Genomic DNA, 23,789 nt, shown 5'->3' on the forward strand with positions numbered 1-23,789 from the left:
AGAGAACTTCATTGTACTTCCAGATTGGAAATGTTTTTAAATTCCTGATTACAGAAGCTGTGATAGACCCACGTACTGAGTACTGCACTGGCATGTAGTTCACATACTCTCACCCAGGTGGGTGCAGTTCCTTTTCTGACCTGGGCTCAGACCTACACTTTTGCTACTTACCCATATATATTAATCATTTGCATATTTCAGGAACAAAGTAATAAAGTAACATTCTAAAAGCCAAAACTTTGAACTGAGAAAAAAAGGCCTGCAGTGACACATTAGAAACACTTTATAATCAGTGTATTAGGAGACAGTCATACATTTCAATAACTGCTTAAATTCCGATACCCAGATTTAAGCATGTGAACATGTGACTTTAAAACATACAACAAAGCTATTCATAATTTGCTATACTACCAACATTAAATTGCAATTACGTTGGAGCCTAAGTCAAATAGCAAGCCTTTCCTGGATTATACATGCAAATCACTTCCCCACATACAAGGTCTCTTCACTTTAATTTGTAAAATTTCTTGGGTTTTGGAAGTCACTACCCAAGGGCTTATCATGGTTCAAGGAGAAGGGAAGAGAGGTGACCATGTTTTCTAACTGTGTATGTATATATATATATTTTTTTTAACAAATGGCACAGCAGAAGGGAATGCAATCTAGAAGAGCAAGCCCTTAAGCAGTAGTTTATGATAAATTTCTTTAGGAATGTATCATTTCTATCACTAATAACAGGTGAAATTATGTATTATGCCACCTTCTAGTAATGGCTGAGGCAATACAATGCAGAGGCATCACAATTAGTCCACTTCATACAACTAGACAGACCAACATGTCACTAATTGTTTTCTTTTTCTGATTACCTTAAGTACAGAATTTTGATTCCATAGCTTAACAATTAAGGGTCATATAACACATACCTAGCATATCAGTCTAATGTACACAGCTAATATCAGTTACACAAGATATGACCTAACAGATGCTAGGGAACTTTTAAAGTAGTTTTTTCACAAGTACTAAACTTCATCTTGAACACTGAAGTCATCATACATACAGGGCAAAGTCAGAGCTTTTATATTTGTGTTTATTCTTCATTTAACTTTTAAAACACTACTATAGTTGAATATTAAAACAAGAACAACAGCCAAGTAGTGAGCATATTATGATTACAGTCCTTCCCACATTCACTACTGCATATAGAGTGACAAACAGTAACTGGCCCATTAAGAGGTCTGACACTGAACACCACCTCTAGGGTGATGTTCATCGTCCTCATATGCTTCTCCATTATAATGACGCCGTCTTTCCTGATTTGGATCAAAGTCCACCAGTTCTACCTGATCCATTTCATCAGTCTCTTCTACTTCCTTCCTTTCAGGAAGGAGTTTTTCCAGCAAAGAAAGTTTATCAGGAGAGAGAAAGCCATTCTCAGGAAAGTTCACCTGCAAAAAAGAAATTGCAGCTAAGTCTGAGTCTATCATTAGATCCTTTAAGTACACTGGAACTATTCCTCCAGAAAAAAACAATTAATTACCTATTTCTTTAGGTATACCTCGCAACTTTGGCTTAGAACCAATCATTATTATTTTGCTTTTTCAGACATGTTCTGTGTAGCCCTAACTGTCCTGGAATTAGTTCTGTAGACCACACTGGCCTTGAGTGCTGGAATTAAAGGTGTTCACCTTCACCATCCAGCCCAGCTAGATGATTTTTTTTTTCGAGATAGGGTTTCTCTATGTTAAAAGTCCTAGCTCTCCTGGAACTAGTTCTTGTAGACCAAGCTGGCCTTGAACTCGCAGAGATCCGCCTGCCTCTGCCTTCCAGGTGCCAGGATTAAAGGAATGCGCCACCACCACCCGGCTTAGATGATTTATTCTTTACCCAATCCTTTCCAGTGCTAGATTACATGGGCATACCACCCAGGATAGCTGCTAACAGACTGTCATAATACTAAGTAAGCCTTTCTGAGCCACGCCGCCCCCCACCTTGGTCACCTGGTTTGTCAATTCTTTCTGGACAAAGGGAATAAACGCATTTGTTCACTCTTTATTAGCCATTATCAAATATCCTTGAGTTCTTACCTTAAACTCAATGATTAGACGTCCTTTTTCATATGGCCGACGATATATTGGCATACCTTCATTCAGCACACATTTTATATCTCCATGCTTGACAATCTGACCTAAAGACATTGAAGCCAAATTCTTAAGTATGGTCACATTTGCATAAGGGAAAAAAAGCACACACAGAGAGCAAACACCTCTGAGCTAACTGTGGTCCAGCAACCCTGTTGCCTTCATTTACAGCTTTCCCAAGAAGAAATTGACATTTTATCCAAGGCCCCATAACTTCATTTCAGCCCTAAGAAGGAAAAGATGATACTTTCCCCTCAGAAGTTCAAATAGGAAAACAGGTTCATCTAGTTATACCTGGATGAGAGGTGATGACTATGGTTCGGTTGTCAAGAGTGGATATTGGCTTTTGGAAGCCGCACAATGCTTCAACCAGCTGTATGTCCATACACATGAAAAGGTCTTCTCCTCGTCTACAGCAGTAAATAGAAGGAACAGTTATGTCTTATGTCTTTCAAATCACCAGATGACTATACACACCACACTGGGCAAACTTTGACAAACACCTGAAAGTTGAGATTTGTGGCCAGCTGTTTGCTGAATAAGCTACAAAATCCTGCCTCAGAGCTGAGCACTGTGGTACAGGCCAGCACTTTAGAGGTAGAATGACAGGAGGGTCAAGGCAGGCATGCTTTGATCTTAAAACAATTTTAAATCTTTTTTGTTGTTTCTCTCTCTGGTGTAAAAGCTCTTGAAGCTCTTGCTACCCTGGAACTCCCTTTGTAGACCAGGATGGCCTCACAGAGATCTGGGATTAAAGGTGTGTATTACCACCTCTAGGTAAATCTGGTTTTTTAGGAGGGGAGAGAAAAAAACAAAAAACATTGAAGCTAAAGGAGCCAATACATGTTTGTAATATAGGAATCAGGGTAAATGCAAACAACCGTGGGCTGATCTTAGATTATTTAGGTCAATTATGAATTTTTAAGGGACAATAAGAACTGCTTTGCTAGTACGTGTATTAAGCATTGTGCCTAGTAACATCATGATAGCATCTTCTAATAGTTAACAGTCCCTCAAATTTATATTTTTCCAACATAGAATAAACACCTGATAAATACCCTTTCTTAAATAGGCTCCTTCCACACATTTCCCCCAACTCAATTCCAAATTGAGTTTGAAAATCTTATGCTTCAAGGTACAAATTCAGAGCTGGGCAGTGGTGGCGCACGTCTTTATTCCCAACATTTGGGAGGCAGAGGTGGGCAGATCTCCGTGAGTTCAAAACCAGCCTGGTCTACAGGAGCTAGTTCCAGGATGCTCTAAAGCTACAGAGAAACCCTTTCGAAAAAAACCAACCCCCACCCCCCACCCCCAAATACAAATTCAGTACTACAGCCTTGAATATACATATATGCTTAACAGAGTCTCAAAATTTAATCTTATTGACAACTGAAACCATAAACCAAGGATGGGAAACTACTGTCCAGAGACTGAAGGGGTAGGGTGGCGGCAAAGTTTGCTTGCTATCCATTTACAGTCAAAGAAAACATCTAGTCAACAATTTTGTTTTGAAGTCAAAAGTTAAAATCTTGATTCTACTTCCAACCATTTACAACCACATCAGAGGTAATGAGTTTTTTTTTAAAAAGATTATGTATACAGTATTCCGTCTGAATATATGCCTGCAGGCCAGAAGAGGGCGCCAAATCTCACAGATGGTTCTGAGCCACCAATGTGGTTGCTGAGAATTAAATAAAACTCAGGCAGGACCTCTGAGCCATTTCTCCAGCCCCAGAAAATGAACTTTTATAGAACACATTATAGCTTGTTCTATATACATACCTAAGTTATTTATTCTGTGTTCTCAAACTAGAATTCAACCAAATATGCAAGTTCGTTTGAAAGAGTGATTAAGTCTTTACCGTGTAAAAACAGCATGGTCCTTCTGGTCTAACACAATGATAATGTCTCCTGGCTCCAGTCCTGGCTCTTGGTCTCCTTCACCATGGAATGTTATCTTCTGACCATCTTTCATGCCTAAACACAGATCAATTGTGAAGTTTTATTGGTATCAGACACAAAGGGCTAAACCATAAAATCTACTGAAACACAGATGTGGTGGTACAGCATATGCTGAGGACTTGGGTTCAACCTTCAGTACAATTCCTGCAACGTGTCCTTCTGACTTCTACATGCAGATTTTTTTTTTTTTTTTTAGCATCAAATCCTTGTGGATGGCATCCAGTCCAGTTTGGCTGTACTTAAGCAGGCTATCACCACAAACAGTAGATGATACAACTCAACAAAGAATCAGGCTTCTAATTTCAGAAATACTACCTACTTACCTACATATCCATCCTAAGTCTCAACTTTCCCAAAGAGACATTTCATTCCAGTAACTGAGGATGAAAAATGCCCATGCCGGAACCCAACTGGCAACTGATAAACACTATTACCACTAACTTATTTCTATTGTATAACACTCTGTAATTACTACCATTAAACTAAGCAGCTGTGACAACTGCTTTTGTTGTAGCAGCTGTATTTCTAGTAAGAAAACTACCAGTTTATTTAAAAATCCATAAATGAGTATTTGTCCCTTGAAGCCTCTCACACCTTCAGTTCTCATTTTTCCCGTGTCTGTTCATTTTGCTCAAAAATTTATCTTTTAGGATAGGTAGCTATGTGATAGATAATTACCCAGTACATGCAAAGGCCCTGGGTTTGGTTTCTACTAGCCTCAACTCATTAAAAACAAAAAAGCTGTTAGCCAGGCAGTGGTGGTGCACACCTTTAATCCCAATACAAGGGAGGCAGAGCCAGGATCTTTGAGTTCAAGGCCAGTCTAGTCTACAAAATGAGTTCCAGGACAGTCTCAAAAATACAAAAAAAAGGTTATTTACTATTTTATTAGATACTATCTTAGATACTAGTCTATATATAAAATACTGAGTATATTCCAGTGCAGCGTTTTTTTTTTTTTTTAATGTGTGTATTTACTGAGATTCCTACCTGTTTCTAATTCTGACTCACACACTTAGTTCAATGAATAATGTATACTTGTTCATGGAGGCCAGGAGAGGAGATCACGCGTCCTTCTGTCTCACTGAATCTAGAGTTAACAGGTCACAAGCCCTAGTAGTGCTCTCTTCAACTCCTAGACCTCCAGGCCAGGAGTATACAAGACTAGTAGTATATGGCCACACCTAGCATTTTTTCCCCTTGGGTGCTGGGAATTTGAATTCAGGTTCTCTTGCTTATACATTTAGTATTATCTACCAGCCCAGGGCCTAAGTCTGGAGGGCAGGTTTATGATCCCAACACCAGGGAGGCAGAAGCAGCTTATGCTACATACTGAAATCCTGTTGAAAAATGTCAAAAACTTAAAAACAGTGGCAACATGGGCAGAAGGCTTGGCAGATGTCATGGTCTATGCTGTGGCCTGAAGCTATGTTGATGTACATGATCCCAGCTGCATAGCAGAGCCCTGTCTGGATAGCCCCACTGCAACCAGTAGCCCCTGTTCAGTCTGTGCTCACATTCCCAAAGGTCACAAAGACCAAATAAGCTATGTTGGCAGGGATATCCATGATTGTACACACACACACAGGTAAGAAAGAAGGATATGGAAGACTTCTGTAACAACCTCTTACCCCACTCCCCCAAATAGTAACAGCCTTAAACAAGAAGCCATTAAAAAGAAATCTTAAAAATTCTGATAGGATGTTGATAGGATGCTCTCCACAACAGATGGCTTCCAACTGGGAAGTGGTGTAGGAGGTCCTTCTGGATTTGTGTTGCTTTCATTGGTTGAATAAAGAAACTGCCTTGGCCTTTTGATAGGGCAGAACTTAGAGGTGGGCGGAGTAGACAGAACAGAATGCTGGGAAGAAGAGCAGTGTGGCAGACGCCATGCTTCTCCTGCCCGAGACTGACGTTGGTTAGAATCTTTCCCGGTAAGCCACGACCTCGTGGTGATACAGATTGGTGGAAATGGGTTAGATCAGGATGTGAGAGTTGGCCAAGAAGGGGTTAGATATAATGGCCCAAGCAGTGTTTAAATGAATACAGTTTCTGTGTGGTTATTTGGAGGGTTAGCTAGCCGGGCAGTGGGCCCGCTCGTCATAGAACAGGGAAGGACTAGGAAACAAATGTGATAGAGTGTATATGATGTGAAGTTCCCAAAGAATCGATAATATACTGAGAAAAAAAAATATATAAATAAAAACCTAAAAACAACAGTCAGGCCATGGTAGTGTATGCCTTTAATCCTGGCACTTGGGAGGCCAAGGCAGATCTCTTTAAGTCTGAGGTCAGCCTGGTATAGAGTTCCTGGGCAGCCAAAGCCGTTACACAGAGGAACCCTGTCTCAAAACACAAAAAGCTTTAAAAAAAAAAAAAAAAAGAGACAGGATTTCTGTGTAGTCCTGAGGAACCAATTGACTGCACTGGGTGCAGCGGCGCACACCTTTACTCCTAGTAGTCAGGAGGCAGAGGTGGGCAATCTCTGTGAGTTCAAGGCCAGACTGGTCTACAAAAGTTCCAGGAGAGCCAGGGCTACACAGAGAAAACTTGTCTTGAAAAAACAAACAGGACTGATACTCACACATACTCTTGTAACAAGTCAGCAATCTAAGTTTTAATGAGCTTATTCTTTCCCTCACACACATCCCCTAAGAATGTGCCAGTATAACTTCTCTGAGACAGGATAATTAGACTTCAGAGAACCGATTTTGGATAGAGTGACCTTTAATTGTTGCCACTTAATTAGGATTACTCACATAACCTAAAAATAGTTTTAAAAATAATTGTAAACGAGGGAGGGGCTCATAAGGCCACACACTCTCTACACAGTTGTTTACTGGAGGGGGGGTTCATTTCTTTGATGGTGTAGCCACTGAAAAATTACCAGTAAATAATCCCCACTCATGCTCACAAAGCACTCCTAACCTAATAACACCCAGTGTATCACAGTCTACAAAGATGAGAACATGACAGGCAAGTGCTACAGAAGATAATGAGGAATGGGGTGAACAGTAACAAAACATCATAATATGAATAAACTGTAAGAACAAAAAAATATAATTCAGACTAGAGAGTAGATCAGAACTTACCTTTATCAATATGAACTTCTAAAATCTTCTTCTCTCGAACTATCTTTCTTCCATTGCAGCTTTTACATCTGTCTTTAGGACTGATGCGTTCTCCATGACCCTGGCATTCCATACACACTGACTGAATTTGCTGGACCATTCCTGGTCCGATCTGATGAATCCTTATTTGCATGCCAGTCCCACGACAGTTGGGACAGCACTCTACTGCTCCTTTCTTACCACCTCGGCCTGGAGAATTTCAAAATAAACTTGTGTTATGAACTTAGCAGAGACTGAGTCTAACTCCTTAATATGTTCAAGGGCTTATGGACTGCTATCCTAAAATGTACAATTCAGACTCTAAAAGGGCCATTTCAAAATCACAAGGTTTAAAAATACTCTTCTTTGGAAGTTGGGGGGTGGGGGGAACAAGGTAAGCAAGCTGTAAAGCTGTAAATCTCATCAGGTGCCAAGGAGGGTAAGAAGTCTTGCCTTTTGAGCTTGTGTTTAGAAATGGAGGTCAGCAAGTATTTGTGTTGGCAAGGGATGACATGTTTTAGATATGATAATACCCAAGAGTGTCAGAGCATGTATTCATAGGATTTTGGTTGAAATAAAGGGGTGGGAACAGGAGGAGGTATGGGAAAGAAAAGCAGGGCCTAGTGAGATGACTCACTTATGAACATTGGCTACGGGTCCAGAGGACCTGAGTTTGATGCCCAGCACCCAAACGGTGGCTCACAACCCACCACCCCCTTTAATTCTAGTTCCAGGGGATATGAAGCCTTCTTCTGGCCTCCCTAGGTACTACATGAAGCAGACACACAAAGACAGGCAAAACACAGTGGGGTAGGGGACAAGTGGGGGTGGAGTGTCATGACTTTCCAGTTAGAGCTCAAGTAGGCAGGCCTAAAAGTGAAGATCTCTGCAAGCAACCTCAGAATTTGCACTCTCTTGAGAGAACACTTTAAGGAAGCAATGAGTCTGGCAGTTAATTAGAAGACTGCCCTCACCACAGTATTAACATGTTCCAATAGCACCCCCACCCCAGACACCAAGCCTGACCAACCCCAGTTTGATGATTTTAGCCTGCATGGTTGAAGTAGAAAACTGATTACTACAAGTTGTTTTTTGACCTCCCACACAGACAACACAGCATGCATATGTACAAAGTTGTGTTTAAAAAAAAAAAGTGCTCTCTGTGAGTTCAAGGTCAGCCTGGTCTACAAGAGCTAGTTCCAGGACAGGAACCAAAAAGCTACGGAGAAACCCTGTCTCGAAAATCAAAAAAAAAAAAAAAAGTGTTAAAAAAAAAGTGCTACTTAGGATCTCTACAGGATTGGACCCACCAACTTTCTTGTAATAAAGAAGCTGATGTCAAAGCCTCATCCCTGGAGAAACATTTTCTTCTATAATACAATCACTGAAGCCAACTCTAATGGGACTCACTGAGCCATCAAAACATGGGCATACAGAGTACTAAGGAATAAGGAATAGAGGAAGCTGAACAAAAGAGCAATGATGAAAGATACATTATATACATGCATGAAAATGTCATGATAAAGATGGTGGGAGGTTCAGCTCTTTTAGTGTAGCATCAGTTTTGTCTATCCAAAAAGTAAGGCATGGGACCAGGTGTAACCCCAGGACTTGGAACACAAGTCCAGCCCAATCTATAGCGACCGTATCTCAGGAACCCAACAGGAAGAGCCCTCACCTTCACATTTGTCACAGATCACATTCTTCTGCAGAGCCAGTTTTCTTGTTGCACCATTATATAAGTCTTCTAAGGTCACTGAGAGCTGATGCACAACATTTTTACCTAGAACAAAACACTACTCATTAAATGCTTATGTGTAATGTTTGTTGAAGGCACTATAAAAAGGGAAAAGGAAATCTAATACCAGCCTCAAACTGTAAATTTGTTGAGCTATAGTCTACAACATTCACCCAATCACTTGATTCTCAAACTGACTGAATCATAGATAAGGAAAATGTCAGAGATTCATCTACCTAATGACACAGAAGAGGCAGCCTTAGAAATGCAACAATTAATACTCCCCTTAAAAGACACTCAGTGCTCAGGCACATTTCACAATAATTCAAAGTATGTATCCCTTTGAAGGTTTCACTTATTAGGCATTAAGCAACATGGCCAGTTACTTCATCCAAACAGTAAATTCTTTCTAATCAAGATTGGCTGGAGAAGCCAATATTGAGACACTACTGAAATACCAATTCTTACTTCTGTTTTCAATAGGTCCTACTGCTAGGCTAGAACTGGTTGTTTCAAATGATAAATTTCTTATGCCTTTTGTAATGGAACAGAACTTTCTGTAACAATGGGCACATTTTATGCATTCAATATAGCAATTACTAGTCATAATTACTGAACACAACTTTATTAAGTGTGGCGGCTACCATAGCTGGAGAGACTATTTTCCCCATCTTAAGTTAATCTGAATTTAAAGACCCACATTTGGCTGGGGACTACAAAGGAATGCCATGTATAATTTACCTCCTGCAATGGAAAATAGGTTGTTGAGATCACTTAAGGACAACTAGGCTATGGAAGTAAAATCATTTATCTATGGTTAATAAGTTCCCAGCTAGTGATCTTTCCACCAGGACTTTATCCACCACAAAGTAGCACTGCCCGATGGCTAACTGAATGAAGTTTCACTCCTTTTAAGTGAGGTGGTGTCATCAAATCCTTCTTTTAGCTTCACTTTGGGTTTCTATTATCATAAAGAGAACATGTTAAGTAAGTAGGCTCTACCAAGTTGAAAGTTGCCCCTTTCTTAACAGGAAAGGAAAAAACACAAAGCTCCTGGAAACTGACCAAGTACACTTTCAAAGCAGCAGGAACAAAACCCACTCAAATTATATTAACTAAGCCAAAAAGGCTAGTGGTAACTTCTCAGAAGCCCCTACCATCCTTACAAATGTTTTATGGCTAACAATCTTTTTTAATTTTAATTTGTGTGCATGCATGTTTATAAGCCCAGAGGTCGGAAGAGGTTATCAGATCCCCTGGAGCTGGAGTCACAGGCAGTAATGAGCCACTGGATGTGGTTGTTGGGAAATGAAACCTGGACCTTTTGCAAAAAATACAAGTGTTCTTAACCACTGAACCATTTCTCAGGACCACGGCTTTCATCTTCCTAAACCTTTAGAAGGGCAACGTGAAATTAAATGGCCTGCCCACCTGTTCTATAACTGTGTCTCTCCATCAGCTTGTATAAATTATATTGAGAATGAAGTACTATTTTGATCTCCAATACTATCTTCCCAAGATGTCTGTCTGGCCCACAGACAACTTTTTGGTTAAAACATTCCATGCCTAAGTTGAGTTAGCAAAGCTGAAGCAAGATTAAACAGGCAGCAGGGAGGTCATCTGGAGGCAACGAGCCGTGTTTTCAGTCTTGGTTTGCTGCACAAGCTTGCTAAGCTTTAGTTTTTTCAACTCAACTTCATCTTTAGCCAACAGAGGCCACTGCACTTACCACTATGTTTAGGGGCAAAGGTTATCGCCCAAAATGTGTGGCTCAGAAGCCCACGTTGCTGTGCTTTGTTACCTGACTGTTGGGAATCTGTGGAGTTGGATACATCCACTAGATTAGCTTAGCTATTTTGATCACGTAAAAATCTTAATTATAAAGAACACCAGAAATCAGAGGCAGTTCATGAACCAACATGCAATATAGGGGAATTTTCAGTCTTTCATCGGCAGCTACTCCACACTCTGCTCAGGTAAGCTAGATTTTCCTTACCTCTCCTTTCTCTCTGCATCCTTCCTCCTCCTCCAAAGAACATATCAAAGATATCCATGGGTGAGCCAAAACCACCACCTGCTCCACCCTCTTTAATCGCCTGCTCTCCTCCTTTATCATACAACTCCCTTTTTTTGGAATCAGCAAGAACTTCATAAGCTTGAGAAATCTGTTTAAACTGTTTCAGAAAAAGAAATCCCATTAGAGACAGTCACAAAGCACAGCCACTGTATTAGGATGACCTTGACTTTCAGGCCCCAGCAGCTACACACAAGGCAACACTGCTGAGCTGCTTTGAGAATGTACTTGCCTTTTCGCCTTCATTTGGATTCTTATCAGGGTGGTACTTCAAGGCCAATTTTCTATAAGCCTTTTTCAATTCTTCCTGGGTGGCACTGGGTTTGACCCCCAAAACATCATAGTAAGTGGTTTCTTTCACCATTTTTTTACAGCCTGAAATCAGAAAATTGGGGGCGTTTTAAACCAGCTTTTAATTTTGTGCAGAAAATCCACCTGCCTCTGCCTCCTGAGCGCTGGGTTAAAGGTGTGCGCCACCATGACTGGCTTTTAACTGGTAGTTTTTTAACAAACTACCATCACTAAAGCAACCTGATCCTTGACATATAAAATACACAGCTTCCCTAAACGTCGTAAAAGCTAACAATTCCGATACGATTCTGCTGCAAATTCTAACAGATTAAATACAAACTTGAGGGAACCCGAAAGCCTTTCTAGCAGCTGGTTCCTTCTCTCCCGCACCACCAGATGTGTGTGAGATCGGGTTTCTTCCGGTTTCCTTTCCCCAGAGGTTGTGCTAGGAACCCAGAGCAGCACCGATAGGTTCTGTCCAGTGGTTAGCACATTACCATTGCCTTTGTACATCTGATAAAGGCCCTGCACTCGCCGGAAGAGACAGCGGGCTCCCGGGGGTGGAGGAGTGGCTTACGAGCCCAGCTCCAAGGAGCAGGTGCCCCGGCGCCGGCGCCATCCGGCCCCTGCTCGCCGCTTACCCGCTCTCGCCCCTCGGGCCCGCGAAGTCGACTTCGCCCTCTGGGTTTCCCTGGCACCTGGCGCCGACCGTTAAGGTTTCCTTCCTTCCTCCCTCCCACCCAGATCGAAAAGGCGGAGGGAGAAGGCCGGACCTCAACAAAGAGAGGGAGGAGAGCCAGGAGAAGCGCCAGCCGCAGCCTCCGCCCGGCTCCTCCCGCAGCCCCTCACCCCTGCCTCGGTCCGCGCGTGCGCAGCGCTGCCCACCCGGCGCGGGCGGCCGGGCGAAAGGGGTGCGCAGCGAGAGGCGTATGAGGCGGGCGCGGGGCTGGCTCGGCCTCAGGCCTCCTCGTGGCGTGCGTGCGGGCGGGCAGTGCGCAGGGCATAGCGGCCGCCTTCCGAAGACCGAGTCCGGCTCGGAGAACCCGCAGCCCCCGCCCACGCGGGGCCAACCGCCTCCGGCTGCGCGGCTTCCCCGCTTGTCTGGCGTCCAGGCCGCGCGTCGCGGCCGAGGGAGGCCCGAGACTCACCAGTGAGCGGGCCGGTGCCGGAGAGCGGAAAGAGGAGCGTAGCACAGCGCGGTTCGGGCGGACGCCGGCCCTCCTCCTCCCACTGAGCGTTCTGGAAAGTTCCGCCCGGCCCGCCGCAGCCGACCTCTTTTGTAGCCGAGCCCGGCCGCGTCACTCGCCGGAAGTCCCGCCCCACGCCGCTGCCACCGCCCCTCGGTTACCTGGGCAACGGCGCGGGGGCGCTGGGGCAGGGAGTGGCTACGCCCAAGGTCCTTGTGGGGGTGGACTCCAGCCCCGCGGGCGGAATCTTCTAGAGGTTTTTCTTTGCTGCCGGAGCGCAGAGTGCGGAAGTCTTGAGGTGGAGAGGTCCGATCCCGGAGCCCTGGGCTTCTGAGGCTGCGCCTGTTCCCGACAGTGGGACCTGTGCCACAGGGAATCTGTGGGAACCCAACCCGAACCCCACCTGGAGCCTGATTTTCTGCAGTCCCATTAGCTCTGAGCCCTGCAGGCAAGAAATGCTGAGCAAGGCCGGCCTTGTCGCCAGACCAACCTTGCGGGCTTGGGATCTGGTGGTTTCGCCCGAGTACACACGTGTCAGAGCGTTTTGGAAAAGCCCAGGCTTCAGATCCTTCTAGTTTCGAAGCCTCGCGTGGTGGGAACCTGGGACTGCACCAGACAGAGAAGCCTTTGGAATGCCTGCTACAAACTAAGGGCCATGGACTCTTCTAGTCAATCTTCCACCCGGTTTGGCTGCAGAATAGCAGCCCAAAAGAAATTAATTTCTTTAGCTAGTCGTTTTAGTTTCCTGACCATCTTTAGATCTAGTCAGCAAATCAAAATCTGTAGTTGGCAAAGTGAGTCTCAGCCTTTCAAAGGACAGAATGAGAAATGGAGTATGTTTTTCTTCTTCAGTAACCCAAGAGACACATAAAAGAAGCTGAAGGTGCAAGCTTGAAAAAGTAGATTTCACAGATTTTACAAAGATTTATTTTTTAATAGTGTGTGTCCCAAGGAAGTCGGAGGCATGGAGTCTCTGACTGTTCAGATAACTTTTATACACAACACCATATATTTTATTGTTTTGTTTGGCTTTTTAAAATTATTATTATTTTTTTGCGCCAGGCAGTTGTGGTGCATGCCTTTAATCCCAGCACTCGGGAGGCAGAGGCAGGCGGATCTCTGTGAGTTCGAGGCCAGCCTGGTCTACAAGAGCTAGTTCCAGGACAGGAACCAAAAGCTACAGAGAAGCCCTGTCTCGAAAATCCAAAAAAATAAAAAAATACATTTTTGCACTTACTGTATGTGTATGAATGTTTGGTTTATATGTGTGAATGTGCACCGCATGCATGCCTAGTGCCCTTGGAGATCAGAATAGGAGTTGGATCCTCTGTAGCTGGGGTTACATGCAGTTGTGAGCCACCACGAGAGTGCTAGAAATTGAACCTGGGGCCTCTGCAAGAGCAACGGGTGCTTTTAGCTGATCAGCCATCTCTCTACCCCCTCCCCCCTTGGCTTTGTTTTGAGACAGGGTCTTGCCTTGTTATAGCCCAGGCTGGCCACAGACTGAACTCCCCAGCCTTCAGGCCGATGTGAAGAGTCACGCATGCTCCTAACCACTGAGCCTCCTGCTTAGACTTTTGTTGGAAGTTGAACAAAACAAATTACAAGAGAAGTCACAAAATCAGATTAACACTTGTACAAGAAGCACCTGAGCACAGTTCCTAATGGACAAAGCCCTGGAAGCCTGGCGTGGAATGTCTGCTTTAAATGTTCGTTTTACGGTGTGTGTTTGGGCATGTGGACCATTGCAGGTCTCTTCTGCCTTTGTGCAGGTAACTCAGGTCTTCGGGGCTTTACCAGCTGAGCTGTCATCTCGGTGTCTTAAGGAAATCTTGGGTAACTGGATGAAGCCAGATCTAACGGCGCTGTAAAGACTGTTTTCAAACCTCTGGAGACATCTTTAGCTCTTGGTGTGTCTTACTAAGCTAAGGTTTGGTCGACCTTGTGCTGTTTGCCTCTTCAGCCTCAGTGCTTTCATTAAACCGCTCCAGTCCCTGAAGCCACACCACTTGCCTTACAGACTTCCTAATGTGCTTTTGTTTTGGCTGAAAAACACCTGATTTTTCTCATGTGTTACCCTCTCAAATATCACATCAAGTGATAGGTTCTGTCTATAATCCAGTAATCCTCCTGTCAACCTGGAGAGAGCTGGGATTATAGGCCTGTGACACCTTGCTTGCCTACAAATATCTGTTTAGGACAGATACCTGGATAACTGACATTGCCTAGTCAATGTGAGCACAAATTGAAACTTGTGATAACTTTTTTTTTCTTGCAGTTTCTGATTAATTGTAATAACTTTTCATGGTGCTTTGTACTGCTTCCACCAATGTGTGCACGGGCCTCTCAAATATAGGTGGTTCTGTTTTGCTCTCTTGTTGTTCTGTTAAATCTTTGCCAGCTTTGCAAGTAAAAATTTACAATCAAATGCCTTGGCTTCTATCTGTAATCCCACCATTTTGGAGGCTGAGGGAGGAAGATCAGGAGTTCAAGGCCAACAGAAGCTATATAGAAGATTTGAGGCTACTTAGGATATTTGAGACTGTGTCTGTGTATGGGAGTGTGTGTAAGAAATTAGTATCTTATTGCTTTAATTTGAAATTTTTTTGCACACACATAAAAGTATACATACATATAGAATAATAAAATAAGATCTGGGCAGTGGTGGTGCACACCTTTAATCTTAGCACTCGGAAGGCAGAGGCAGGCACATCTCTATGAGTTGGAGGCCAGCCTGGTCTACAAGAGCTAGTTCCAGGACAGGCTCCAAAGCTTCAGAGAAAGCTTGATAAAACAAAATAATAATAATAATAATAATAATAATAATAATAATAATAATAAATATTCCACACTTCTGCCTTACTCTGTGGCACAGGCTAACCTTGAACTTAGAGCTGTCCTCCTGCCTCAGCCTCCCAAATGCTAGGATTACAGGTGTGAGCCACTACACCTTGCCTTTGAGTTCAGTTTCCTCCTGTGGCAGCTGTATCCTTTTTATTATTATTATTATTTTATTACTTAAAAAATACCAATCCAAATTCCCACTCCCGCCCCTCCTCCCATTCCCTCCCCACACCCTCTCCCCCTTCCCCCCTCCAATCCTAAGAGAGGACAAGGCACCCTGCCCTGTGGCAAGTCCAAGGCCCTCCCTACTATGTCTAGGTTGAGCAAGGTATACATGCAAGGGCAGCTGTGTTCTTAATTCATCTGCCTTATGGAAATATCCTCAGCTTTCAAGTTTGGCTTGGTAGTATAACTGCCTGTGTGAGGATGTGGTGAGGATATTTGCTGATACATTTGTCTGTAGTGTTCTCAAGCAGCATGGACTTTGAGTTTAAGTTACCCTACCCTGCCTTCTTGTCTTCTTTTCTCTTTTACTCTTTTTTTTTTTTGGGAGGGGACAGGGCCTTGTGTAGCCCAGGTTAGCTTCAATCTTGAATTTTGTTTGTAACTCAGGATGACCTAGAACTCCCAGTTTTCCTTCCTCCCCCTAGTTTGAAACTGCGTCTGGCTTCTTTTTTTTTCCTCCTGGGGAGGGCACAGGTGGAGAACAAGAGAGAGCCTTCTCCAGGCAGTGTTCACAGAGTCTCAGCCTCTCCAAGCTTGGGTTTGGGATTCCTGAGGGCAGATAAACATGTTGGCCATGTCCCCATCCTCTCAGATGAGCACTGGGTAGTTGTAGGGCGTGATTTGGGTGGAACTGTAGTAAGACCCTGGGCATGCCCAGTCCCGGCTCTTGGCACAGGCATCCTTTAGAAAGGCTGTTTGTCTTGGTCTTCCTCTTTAAGAAATGTAATCATTTCTGGTCAGTTGTATACAGAGGACTTCAAGAGCAGGGTTGAGGCCCCATAAGCATCCTCACTCCCCATCCTTTCACTCGTACATCTTCAGGTGGTGTCTATATTGTTTTTTTTTTAAACAGGTGTGGTGCAGAGCATAGAGTGTGCCTGTAGTTCTAACTACTCTGAAGTCATGGCAGGATTATCACTGGAGCCCAGGAGTTTGAACACAGCCTGGGCAACATGGCATCAAAAATACAGTATTTCTTTAAAGGAAAGAAAAAGTAAGCCAGATTACTCCTGTGTACCCATGACCTCCTTTAGTCCTGAGCCGTAGAGAATCCTCAGTCTTTGCTTCGACGATCTTTATCCTTCTCCCTTCTCCTGCTCTCCCTGCTCTGTCCCCTTTCTTGTCCTTATTCTGCAAGCTATTTAACCCATGCGCTAGGCTTGCTTAGCAATGCTCTTCTGCTACCCTGAGCTGCACCTTCCACACCATCCCTTTATTTTTTATTTAACAGTTTATATGTGGGCTACGCCACAGTTCAGGGTGTAGTTCAGGAGCCTAGCATACCTGAAATCCCAAGTTTGAACCCCAACAGTAGCACCGTCAAATAAAAAGAGTCAACTGTTAGAATCTTAAAATCGTCCAGCTCTTCTAAAATAAAACTCTTATTCCTAGCATAGAGCATGAACATTACTCCTTGGCTTCCCACAGCCACCTGCAGCTTCTTGTGATCTGGTTACAAGAGTTCCAGTGTACTCCATTGAATATGGCCCTTATTTTTAACCAAAATCTTTATACAACCAAAAAGTATAAGTCGATATAGACACTATGTAAACATCTGAGAATACAAGAATTGCAATACAGCATAAGCATCTACTATTCATAATATAAAATGGCTACCATTTATTAGGAAAAGGTCAAATGATACAAATGGACAACTGATAGAAGAGTCAGGAAACATTTATGATGTGATAAATCACACCACCAAGGAAACTCAATGGCTGGCAAGATGGCTCAATGGGTAAAGGTACGTGCTGCCAAGCCCTGGCCACTTGAGTTTGATTTCCAGAACTCGTATGGAGGAAGGAGAGAACAAACACCCACAAGTTGTCCTCTAACCTCTATATGAAAGCCGTGATCCACATATACCACAGACGCATGCACATAAATGTAAAAAGAGAGAGAAAAACTCAAGTTCTGAATGTAGTGGTAGCATTAGGCCAAGGCAGAAAAGTCATGAGTTCATGGCTAACTTGGGTTACATAATGGGTTACATTACAATAGTCTATCTCAAAGAGAACACAACAGGGTAGGGAGGTGGTTCCCTGGAGGAGAGAACTTGTTCTGTATACATGGAGACCCGAGTTCAAATCTCCAGAACCCACATAAATCTAGGTGTGAGGCAGTCTTTGTAGCACATGCCTTTAGTTCCAGAACTGGGTGGAGATGAGACACGGGGTTGTTGACCAGAGGCAGGCAAACCTCTCTGAGTTACAAAGTGAGACCCTATCCCAAAAACAAAAAAGGAGAAATTGGGTGTGGTGGTTTGTGTCTGAAATGGCAGCATTGCATAGGTGGGGGCAGAGACGGGGATCCCGGAGCTCACTGGCCAGCCGGTCCAGGCAGATCAGGCTGCTCCGTGAGAGGTCCTATGTAAAGACTGACGTGCAAAGCCACAGAGGATGACACCCACCACCACCTCTGCCTCGGTTTCCTCAGAGCACTCACACATGAGCACACCCCACCACTTGTGTCCTGGTTAGTTTATTGTCAACTTTGACACACCCGAGCAAAGGGACCCTCACGTGAACAGTTGCCTCAATCAGATTGGTCTGAGGGACATTTTTTTAAATTGCTAATTGATTCAGGAGGGCACAGCTAACTGTTGGCAGTGTGTCCCTGGTGATGTGGGTCTGGGCTGTATAAAAAGCTAGGTGTACTGGTTGGCTTTTGTCAACTTGACACAAACCCAGATGTATCTAGGAATGAAGAGGGAATCTTAGGATTCCATATATTGGCCTGTATGTAAGTCTGGGAGGGTGTCTTGATTAATGGTTGATGTCAGAGGGTCCCCTCACAGTGGCTAGTCCCACCCCTGGGTATATCCTAGTGGTCCTGGATAATGATGATGACGACGACGATGACGTGTGTGTGTGTGTGTGTGTGTGTGTGTGTGTGTGTGCGTGTGTGTATCAGACTGAGTAAGCTATGAAGACAAATCAGTAAGGAGCACAGTTTCTGTTTCAGTTCCTGCCCCGGCTTCCTCTCATGATTGATTAACCTGCTGGCTAAAGAAACCCTTTCCTTCCCCCAAGTCTCTTTGTTCAGTGTGTATTGGAGCAACAGAGAAGCGAACGAGGACACATGTTCACCAGAAGAGGGTGGTGGAGCCCCTGGAACTAGAGTTGCAGATAGCTGTGAGCCACCACGAGGGTGACAGGAACGGAGCCTGCTGGTAACTGGAAAGGCGGCCAGCATTCCTAACCACTGGGCCATCTCAGCAGCCCCGTGGAATGGGGGATTTAGTTCAGCTGGTAGAGCATTTGTCTAGCAAGCACAAAGTTCTGAGCCCAGTCTCCTGTGCCCCACCTCCCCAAAGAAGAAAAGGAACAAAATGTCTTTTAATATCCTCTGAGCTGGATAATTTAAGCTCATAAATTCCATTTGCCATTTTTTTTTTGCCAGTGCTGAGTAAAGGTTGAACCCAGGGCTCTGCACGCACCAGACAATCACTTGACCACTGGGCTACATTCCTAGCACATCATAGTCTTGTTTTCACTTTTATGTTTGGATTTTTAAGATTTATTTTATTTATTTATTTTTTTTGAGACAGGGTTTTTCTGTAGCTTTGGAGCCTATCCTGGAACTAGCTCTTGTAGACCAGGCTGGCCTCAAACTCACAGATCCACCTGCCTCTACCTCCGAGCACTGAGATTAAAGATGTACCACCACCGCCCGGCAGATTTATATTATTTAATGTGTACAGATGTTTTGCCTGCATACGTGTCTGCATGCTCGCCTGCTTCTGGAGGAGGTCAGAAGAGCCGTCTGCTCCAGCCACACTATGGGGTTTGTTGTTGTTATTTGTTCGGTTTTGTTCTTTTTTTGGGGGGGGGTGCTCACTATAGTTTTTTGAGGAAAGTCTTTCTATAGTGCACATTGGCCTCAAGCTCAGAATCATATTTTTCCCCAGAGATCTGCGATTCCAGGCATAGGCCACTATACCTGCCAGCGCTGTCTCTTTAAGTTATTCATGTGTGTGCATTATTCATTATTTACATGCAGATCTGTGTCGTTCTTTTAATTCTCTACCTTGCTTTGCTACCAGATGTCTTTTAGATTATTTTTTCCATCTAGATTCTTTTTGTGCACACAGACTCTGTGTGGATGTGAATGGTTTTGCCCCAAGCCCTCCTCTTTTTGAGGCAGTGTTGGAATGGATTTTGCCGTGTATACTAGCTTCAGCTATCAACCTGATGCAAATCTACAGTCACCTGGGAAGAGGGAAACTTCATTGATGAGTTCCTTAGATCAAATTGGCCTGTGTCTAGGTCTTTGAGGCATTTTTCTCATTGATGATTGATGTAGGAAGGTCCATCCTATTGTGTGTGGTGCCATCCTTAGGCAGGTAGGCCTGGGCTATACAGGAAAGATAGCTGAGCAAGCGGGGGGGGGGGGGGGACACAAGTACACAACATCCCTCTGTGGTCTCCAGTTCAGTTCTGTCTTCAGGTTCTTGCCATCGGCCATAGCATAAAAAGAACTCAGATACGGGCCAGCTGCTACAGGTTTGGAATACTTTATGGTACTTTCTCTAAGCCCACTGGGTGGAGTCACACCATTAATTCAGGTGTCAGAGTTAGAGGGTGAGGGATAGGGCCGTGTAACTCTTTCTTCTTGGTGCCTGCCACCGATTCTTGTCCTGCGTCTCCTCCTCCTCTAGTCACTGACACCAGAAAGACAATCTGGACCATGACCTTGATCCCTTTGAGCAGTTTCAACCTCTCTTGACATGGTGATGCCATTGTCATGATGAAAAAGACACTGTTGTCTCTTCTTGTTTCCTATTACCTTTCCTTCTTCCGCACCAAGGGCTCTTCCAGATCCAGCACAGGAGAATGGGAAAGGCAGGATTAGTAATTATTAATTAGTGGTTAAGGATATACAGAGTCTTTTTTTTTTTGGTTTTTTTGAGACAGGGGTTTTCTGTGGCTTTGGAGCCTGTCCTGGAACTAGTTCTTGTAGACCAGGTTGGCCTCAAACTCACAGAGCTCTGCCTGCCTCTGCCTCCCAAGTGGTGCTGGGATCAAAGGCATGTGCCACCACCACCTGGCGGATATACAGATTCTTAAGAAAAGCATATATGTTTTCTAGAGACCTGGTACAGTGGTCACACCTCTAATCCCAGCATCTGGGAGGCTGAAGAAGAAGAATTGCAAGTTTGAAGCCGGCCTGGTTTATATAGATTCTGGAAACTGATTCCCTGTGTTTGAATCTTGGGTCTGCTATAAGCAAGTTATTTATACTTTCTGTGCCCGAGTTTCCCTATCTGCAGCAGGGAATAATAACAGCTCCAAGATAACTGGATTATTATGGGGACTAAGTGAATTAAGACAGTCATTTATTATATAATGATGTTTTGGTTAAGGGCAGTGCTTCCGTAAGATTACATTGTTGTGGTCATTTTAGTTTATCTAAGTACACATTATAATTTTTCACAATGACAGAATCACCTAGTGATGTACCTGTTAGGGCATATGCCTGTTGTTAAGAGACACATGACTGTAATGTATACAACGAAGAGTGTCTCCATCTTGTAAACACTATAACGATAACACTTGCAAAATTATAATCTTGGAGGCTGGAGAGATAGCTCAGCAGTTAAGAGCCTTCCTGGGGACCTGGGTTGGGTTCTCACAGGGACACAGTGGCTCACACTCCCTCTATTGGCCCTTACAGGCACTCTATTCATGGGGTGCAGAGATACACATGCAGGCGAAACATCCATATACCTAAAAATAAAATGAGTCTCATTCAGGCAGAGGAAATGATAGAAGAAGTCAATCAATATTGATTTAATAACAGTTTTTCCCATGAAGGATTAATCCCAGGGCCCTCCACACGCACATGCTCTTTCTATTTAACCCCCACCCACCAACTCAGCCAATCTATTAAAATGTCTGCTACATGCCAGGGTCTTTTCTAGGTCAGCAAGCAACGATGACCACGACAGACATAATCCTTCCCCTCAGAGGTTTACAGATGAGTGCAGGCACAGACACAAATTGACGTTTATTTATTTAATTACAGAAAGGCTCTCACTCTGAAGCCTTGTCTGGCCTGGTATAGTTATGTAAGGCACATTGGCCTTGAGTTTGCCCAAATCCTTTTACCTCTGCCCCCTGAGTGTTGGGAGTGCAGGTGTGAGCCACTGTGGCTGGCTAAACTGATATTTATGCATGTATCTAAGGCACAAGGTAGTTTTCATTGTAAGGAAGGGGAGTCTTGATTCAAACTTCAGCCTTAAACCCAGAAAACAGTGGTAATACACTGCCCCCCATTTTGTTTAGTGCTGTTTTACACTCTGATTATAAGCCGGGCGTTGGTGGCACAAGCCTTTAATCCCAGCACTAGGGAGGCAGGAGTAGGCAGATCTCTGAGTTTGAGGCCAGCCTGATCTACAAGAGCTAGTTCCAGAACAGGCTTCAAAAAACTTCAGAGAAACCCTGTCTCGAAAAACAACAAAATAAAACAAAACAACAAAATTTAGAGTTACACTCTGATTATTTAATGCTGTTTAACACATTAGTGCCTCCAGAAGTGGAGATATAAAAACACGTTTAGCTGCTTGAAATTCTGCAGTAGGAGCAGGACTCAGCAAGGAACAGCCTGCTGTAGTTTCTTGTGTCTGCTGGGAGGGCTCTGCTGGGGACAGGCTTGGATGTAGACTGTTAGCTGTGAGTTCAGCTAAGCCTTGGCTCTCCACGTGGCTTATTTGGGCTCCCCAAAGTATGGCGAAAGAGTCATGAACAGAAGTGTCCCCAGAGATTAGCCATATTGGCCACAGCATGTAAGCTCTTATCATTGCTCTATCATGCTGGTTAATACGCCACTGGCCAAAGCCAGTCACGTTCTAAAGTCCTGAGTCAACATGGGAGGGGAAATACACAAGGGTGAGGATCAATAGATCTAATAAAGAAGACACTGCCAGTGGGAGAAAGGCTAAACATTTTATAAGAAATTTATGTCTCAGCTGGGCGGTGGTGGTGCATGCCTTTAATCCCAGCACTCAGGAGGCAGAGGCAGGCGGATATCTGTGAGTTCAAGACCAGCCTGGTCTACAAGAGCTAGTTCCAGGACTGCTTCAAAGCTACAGAGAAACCCTGTCTCACACCCCCCCCCCCCGAAAAAAAAAGAAATTTATGTCTCTTTCCTCAAACACATATTCTAGTTCCCTTATCCAAGAGGATATTTTAACTAAGCGGTAAAGTGGTTGATTTTTATGCGCATGCCCCTGGGTTTGATTCTTAGCAAAAACAAACAAAACAAACCCCAAAGAAAACAAAACAAAAAACCTCACAGAAAACCTGCCAGTTTTTTCTTCTGTTTTCTTCTGCATTAATTCAGGGGTTTGAGGGCAATAGAACTCAGTGGAAGGCAAACGGGTTGAGTCCGAGACAATTCCAATGCCTTCTGCTTTCCTTTTTGTCTGGGTCTTTCTTCATGTGTATAAAAAATTCTAATATAGACCACAGTATCTATAATTTACATGAATAAACATTGCCGAATTGAAGGAGGTCCTAAAAAGACCAGCAAGATGGCTCCACAGGTGAGGGCCCTACAGTCTGTTGTATACATTTATACTTTTATCGGTGTGCCTGACTACCTGAACTAGATTCCCAAGACCCATGTGATGAAGAGTGAGAACTGATGCCCAAAAGTCACCCTCTGACCTCCACACTCTCAATGGGGCATGAGCACACCCACATACACACACACAAAGACAAATATACAAAGTGAAAAAAGTGTTCGAACAATGTCTGTCAGCGGAATGAACGCGAGGACTTGGGGTGCAGTGGCCAGGCTCCCCTCTTAGAAATTAGGTCCTCAGAGAGTTAAGCTGTGATATGAGCACACATCAGAAGTTCACCAGGTCTAAAGCAGGAGTTGGAATCAATGAAGTGTAGATGGTAGGCGGAGTATTTTAAGGGAAATTGTAGGGTACAGTTTATTTGTACACCATCATGTTTATAGGACAGAAACTCTCAACGGGTGTGCCAAGCCCAGATGTGAAAGCCAGGATCTGAAAATATTATTGCTAAAACGCAGTCATAAATCCTGTCAGTACCTCAGCAGGGAAACCAAAGCCATAAAGAGCACAGTCTCCAAAACAAGTTTCTCGTAAAACTTAAGTATTTTGCTATTACTATTTGGCTAAATTAATAATAGTTTGCTAAGCATCTATTTATTGGGACCAGGGATAAAACATGGGGCCTTGTGTAT

General features: G+C 43.8%; 1 protein-coding gene across 2 annotated transcripts; it reads right to left on the reverse strand.

Annotated features, from left to right (window-relative positions):
- Positions 1–277: 277 nt before the first annotated feature.
- Dnaja1 (DnaJ heat shock protein family (Hsp40) member A1) lies at positions 278–12,587 on the reverse strand. Of its 2 annotated transcripts, none has more exons than XM_075967503.1 (9): positions 12,462–12,587; positions 11,255–11,397; positions 10,945–11,122; positions 8,889–8,993; positions 7,193–7,420; positions 4,001–4,115; positions 2,433–2,548; positions 2,085–2,185; positions 278–1,445 (listed from the first exon to the last, which is right to left on the reverse strand). In XM_075967503.1, exons 2-9 carry the CDS (start codon positions 11,384–11,386, stop codon positions 1,227–1,229), a joined length of 1,194 nt encoding a protein of 397 aa, XP_075823618.1. In that variant the 5' UTR covers positions 11,387–11,397; positions 12,462–12,587; the 3' UTR covers positions 278–1,226. The 2 variants fall into 2 exon arrangements, with proteins under 2 accessions (XP_075823618.1, XP_075823619.1); XM_075967504.1 differs by lacking the exon at positions 12,462–12,587 and adding an exon at positions 11,955–12,163.
- Positions 12,588–23,789: the final 11,202 nt, after the last annotated feature.

This window comes from Microtus pennsylvanicus, chromosome 3 (genome assembly GCF_037038515.1).
Source record: "Microtus pennsylvanicus isolate mMicPen1 chromosome 3, mMicPen1.hap1, whole genome shotgun sequence".
Classification (NCBI taxonomy): Eukaryota; Metazoa; Chordata; class Mammalia; order Rodentia; family Cricetidae; genus Microtus; species Microtus pennsylvanicus.